Below are 4,901 nucleotides of genomic sequence, written 5' to 3'. Positions count from 1 at the left end.
ATGTCGGCTGTAATGATAGCCAAAAAGATTACCCGAAAATGGGAGAAGCTCCCGGGAAAGAACACTTTTTGCTGTGACGGCCGCGTTATGATGGCCCGACAGAAAGGCGTGTTTTACCTGACTCTATTCCTCATCGTTGGGACGTGCTCTCTGTTCTTCGCTTTTGAGTGAGTATACACTGACGCCACCAATGTGAATGGCGTTCATGATTCGAGAGAACATGTTGCGAGATGTACACGTTTAATAGGCAGTTATTGCAGTGTAACCTGACACATGCGTATTCAACAGAGAAAATAATTAAACCATGTACGAGGAATCAAAACAATGAAGGCCCGGGCTGTGTCCTTTGTGCAGCCTCGGGATCCAATAGATATAGCATCAGCTGATGCTCTTAAGATGACAGGGAGGAAACCACGCACTGGAAACACATTTGCCTAAGACACACCGGTTTAGTACCAGTTTGTTTCATCCAATTTTGCTTTTATTTTCCGTTCAAAGTTAAGCACTGTCATAACAGGCCTACTTGTCTAATGTACACACGTGATTTTCAATTCTGCGCACCATCCACCGTTGGTTCATAGAGGTTTCTGTTTGTGGTTAATCATTAAACCCACGGTTTGTTCATGAGTATACTTGTTCACATCCTTATGAAATTGGACAATTCACTCATATGTCATGTTGGATAAAGTCTTCTATTTATGTGGGTATTGAGGGTTTAACCTATGCTTCTGACCTGACCTATGTGCATCAGGCTTAAGTGATGAGAGAGGAAATTGATAGCGGGTGTCATGCTGACCCAGCCCTGGTGCTTGATGGACAGCCTACGCAAAGACCTGATCTCTAAAAACCTCTATCCGCAAAACCATTAGTATACTTTGGAATTATGGAGATTCTGGATCAATGAAGGGCGAAAGCAAAAACCCTGACATCTTGAATGAAATTGATCCTTTTTCTAGTCCAGAATGCTTTGAATTTTATGATTGTTAGGTTGTTTCTCCTGCAACCTCTATTTTTGTTTTTATTTCTTTAGTGTTTTGTGTAAGAAGATCATTTCTTCCGAATTGTAATTCCTGTGGGTCCTGTCTGCGACCAATGTATCTCCAGATGATTCAGCATCATTCAGATGAAAAGACAGGATGACCTCAGAACAGAGTATCTGGTCTTCTTCCCGTAATTCTGCTTTCTAAGCATTTGGGTGTCCTTACATTTTGTTTATGATGTCAGAGTCCTCTACTAAGGAAACAACTGTTACAGTAATTACTAACATATAGATGAGTTTGATAAAACCACATTGCCAGCAGGTCTGGACCAGCAGAAGCGGATGGCAAGAGGGTTGTTAGCAACAACAACCGCCCATAATTACACCACATTGGAATAGGATAATTAACTTGGCGATCTGGCTGGCCAAACACAAGTACTTTAAACCTTTACAGAGCCATTTTACTCCTCTTTTAATGGTGGTATGTTAAGGTCAGCCTACACATGCTCTTTTCAGAAATGGATATAATACTCCTAAGACCGCTTTTGAAACTAAACTTTTTTGTTATTGTTTAATGGTGTATGGAGAAAGAAGAGATAAGACATTAAGTTAATTCCAGTATATATTGCCTGTGTGGCAGTTTAAGCTCCCATTTGATTTTCCCTAATGACACGATGCTTACATTATGCTTAAATTCGTCTTTAGTCTGTGTTGCTAATTGAGTTTTTGTTCATGATCTGTGAAATTCCAGTTGGCAGACTTTCGGAAGAAATTAGTTTGAATTCAGGATTTGTTCTTTGTGTGAGCTGCAGTGTGGATGCAGTCTGTGATTTAGCTGAAAATTACATCTGAGAACAGAGAGGCAGTGTCCTTGTGGACGTGCTGGCCCACGTCCAAGAACAACTGGGTAGTCCTCTTATCGCTTGGCAATCAGTGGAAGATGGGCAGGGAGGGGCCTGCCCCTTTCTGGGGGCCGTTTATTCAGATGGACGAACTAAACTGCTCATGACAAACAGATTACGCCTTAATTAGAAGCAGCATCTAAAATACCTCCCTACTGTCTGACTGGTTTAATGGATCTGAAGTGCTCCGTGGAGTAATAACCCATTGTGTGTGCTGTATACTGTATGTGTGGAATTTTTCTAGAATGGAAATGACTTGTCTACATATGCCCTTGGTATGCAGTCTGTGGTTGTTGCTTGGGTCCCTCTTGGTGGGCTTCAGTCACCTACTTTGTGCAGCAGGTTCAGTTCCAGGCTAAATCTGCCTTACGGGAAGAGACCAGGGCCCTGCTCCTGAGATAAAGGAGGAGCCTTGGAGAAAAGGGCACAGCCAGCCATGTGCCTCTCCCTCTTGTCAGTGTCGGTCTTGTGCTGTGGCTGACTGAGGCAGGCTGTGCATAGCACACAGTGAAAATGCTAAATTGAGATTGTTTGTGTGTGTGTCTTGACATTGATTAGATTAAAAGCACAGCAGTGGAAGATGGCCAATGACTGAGAGGCATCGGACCACTGTCTGACCGCTCCATCAAGTATAATTGTGTGTGTGTGTGCACACACATAGGTTTGTGTTGGCATTGTGAAATGAGGCTAGCGGATTTGCGCCGTGCTGACCTTGCAGACTGACTGCAGCCAAAGGAGAGGGTCCATGGTGGGTCCCAGGCCTGTCTCTATGTGCTGGTGGCCCCTTTAGGCCTGAGGACAGTAGGGCACAGAGACCCATGCCGTCTCCGGTAAGCAAGGACACTCTCTGGTTGTCTGCTGAATCAAAATTGGTTTCCAGTTTGATTTATATCTATTCATGAGGCACACAGATTGAGAGGTAATAATGCTGTTTCAGTGTAATTTATTTCACAGCATTTCTTACTGACTATCAGGGTTGCACTCCTGTTTCGTGTTCCTGAGTCGTGCTGCTTCAGTTTCTCCTCAGTTGCACAGCATTGATTTTTTTGGGGGGGAAATGCAATTTGTTTGCTGTCATCCTTTGGCTATAATTGCATCATAGCAGTTAGTTTGATTCAAATTTCCATTTGCTGTCCTAATGTAATCCTAAATAAATGACCGGCCATTGTGAATAGTGCCTTCTGTGTGTTCGTGGAGAGGTCTTGATTCAGCCATAGCATTCGTTTCCACCATAACTCAGTCTTTGTCGGAGCACAGAAACATGTAAATTCTGTTATGAGCATATTATCTTCCTCCCCAGTGCTAGTGCTAAACCCGTTGGTGTTTTGTGAGTTGTGAATCGGACTCATTACAGAGGCCGATTACTCTTGCCCACTGGGCAAAGGGATCTTGTACAGCAGTAAGTCAGCCCGACTGCTTTATTTTTTCCGTTCTGTGATTTAGTGGGGAGGCTTCTGACAAGCACTTTTGTAGTTGTCGTGGATGGGCCGTTGTCATGCTGGTGGCTCAGCATGAATGGAGATCCACCAGGACAAGCGCCTCTGCCATCGGAAAATTTCTGCCCCCCAGAGATCTGGGGTCGAAGCCAGGGGAACACTGACAAAACGGCTTTCAAGCCTATGAGCATGCTTGGAAGTGCAAGGAAAACGGATGGTCTTGTTCTTTAAGGGTGATTAGCGTTCCTTATTGCCACTGCTCTACGCTGAAAATGACTCCCGGGTGGATGCTCGAGCGAGCGAACCGGTGGAGGAACTGTACAAAGTGGGTGGTGGCAGAACAGAATGCCTAAGTAGTGGCACTACATAATTAATCTGTTTGGTGAATCACTCGGCTCCGAAATAGATAAATTCAGAATTAAGTATTCATTTAGACCGGGGAAGTAACAGTCTTGTCAGGTATGGCAAATGCCAAGGCCCGTATAGTACGATTTAGGCCTAGAATTTAAGGGGCAGTATCCTGTTAGGGCCGAAGGGGAAGACTTAAGGAAACATGGAGAAGGACAATTTTTAAAGAAGTAAAATAACTAGGGAAGACCATGGAAGAGATAGTACTAGTAGCAAAGGATAGAGAGAGGTGGAAGTCCATAGTGTTGGCCCTACACGCCACATAGGCGTATAGGATGATGATCTTGTTAGGGAGGGTGGCATCTTACACTGAACTTTACAGAGGATTGTCTCTGGAAGGGTGTTTGTGTGTTACATACCTTGCTTTTGGTTCATGTTTGTGTATAATGGTGCGAAAATAATGAGATTAGTTTTAATCATACAGGCAGGGATGATTAAACATGATTTCATTAAATGAAAGCACTCTCTAAAGTGTTGTGTTGGGTGTATTTATAGACTGGCCTAAATGTCTGTCGGTTTTTCTAGTGTTTTGTTGTATGATTTTTCAAAAGCCGTTCTAATGCTGTCAGGTTATTTTAGGCAAAGACCCAGACAGCTCAAAAAAATCAGGAGCTTTGTCCATTTCTGAGGCCTATTTCCACGAAGTCACTGGTCTGTACATTTGTAATATCTGTTGTTGTGTAATTTCTGTGTACTTCATCAACTGTGTTTTGGTCACACAAAGCATAGAAGACCTGTGGGAGTTAAAGTATAGGTGAGGAAAGGGTCAGGAAGTACCAGTGTTGTAGAGCAATCATTTGGCTGCGTTTTAGTGAGATTGCAAGAGGACTTCATTTCCAGAACCTGAAAAGCACACATTGAAATATGTCATTGTGTAATATCTGTTATCAGATATGAACATTGGCTCATGCAAATCTCCTTCCTACGTGCACTATAGATAGCTCTCCAAGTTCATTACAATCTAAAGATTACATCAAGTACCTTCCCATTGCAAAAGCAACACATCCAGGCTCTTGGTGCTACCATATTGTTGTCTATACCTGTTGTTTACTTTATTAAAATTTTTGACAATTGGTTAACCCACCAACCATAGTCTATAATCATGATTTCCTACCCAATATTACTGCAATAGGCAAAGCAAAAGAGGGACATTCTTACAAAATGTTTTATTTAGAC

The 4,901-nt window shown here is 42.8% G+C and overlaps 1 protein-coding gene across 1 annotated transcript in view; it reads left to right on the top strand.

Moving 5' to 3' along the window:
- Positions 1 to 4,901, top strand: part of zdhhc9 (zDHHC palmitoyltransferase 9) — a gene marked incomplete at both ends in the record, with an annotated part of 21,353 nt that continues 16,452 nt past the window's right edge. Inside the window, one exon of the mRNA XM_080840069.1 lies at positions 1 to 167. Coding sequence (XP_080696195.1) covers positions 1 to 167 — 167 coding nt within the window. The remainder of the gene's footprint in view (positions 168 to 4,901) is intronic.

The sequence above is a fragment of the Sprattus sprattus genome, assembly GCF_963457725.1.
Source record: "Sprattus sprattus genome assembly, chromosome: 6".
In the NCBI taxonomy this organism is placed as follows: Eukaryota; Metazoa; Chordata; class Actinopteri; order Clupeiformes; family Clupeidae; genus Sprattus; species Sprattus sprattus.
This window is presented reverse-complemented; position numbering and strand designations above follow the sequence as displayed.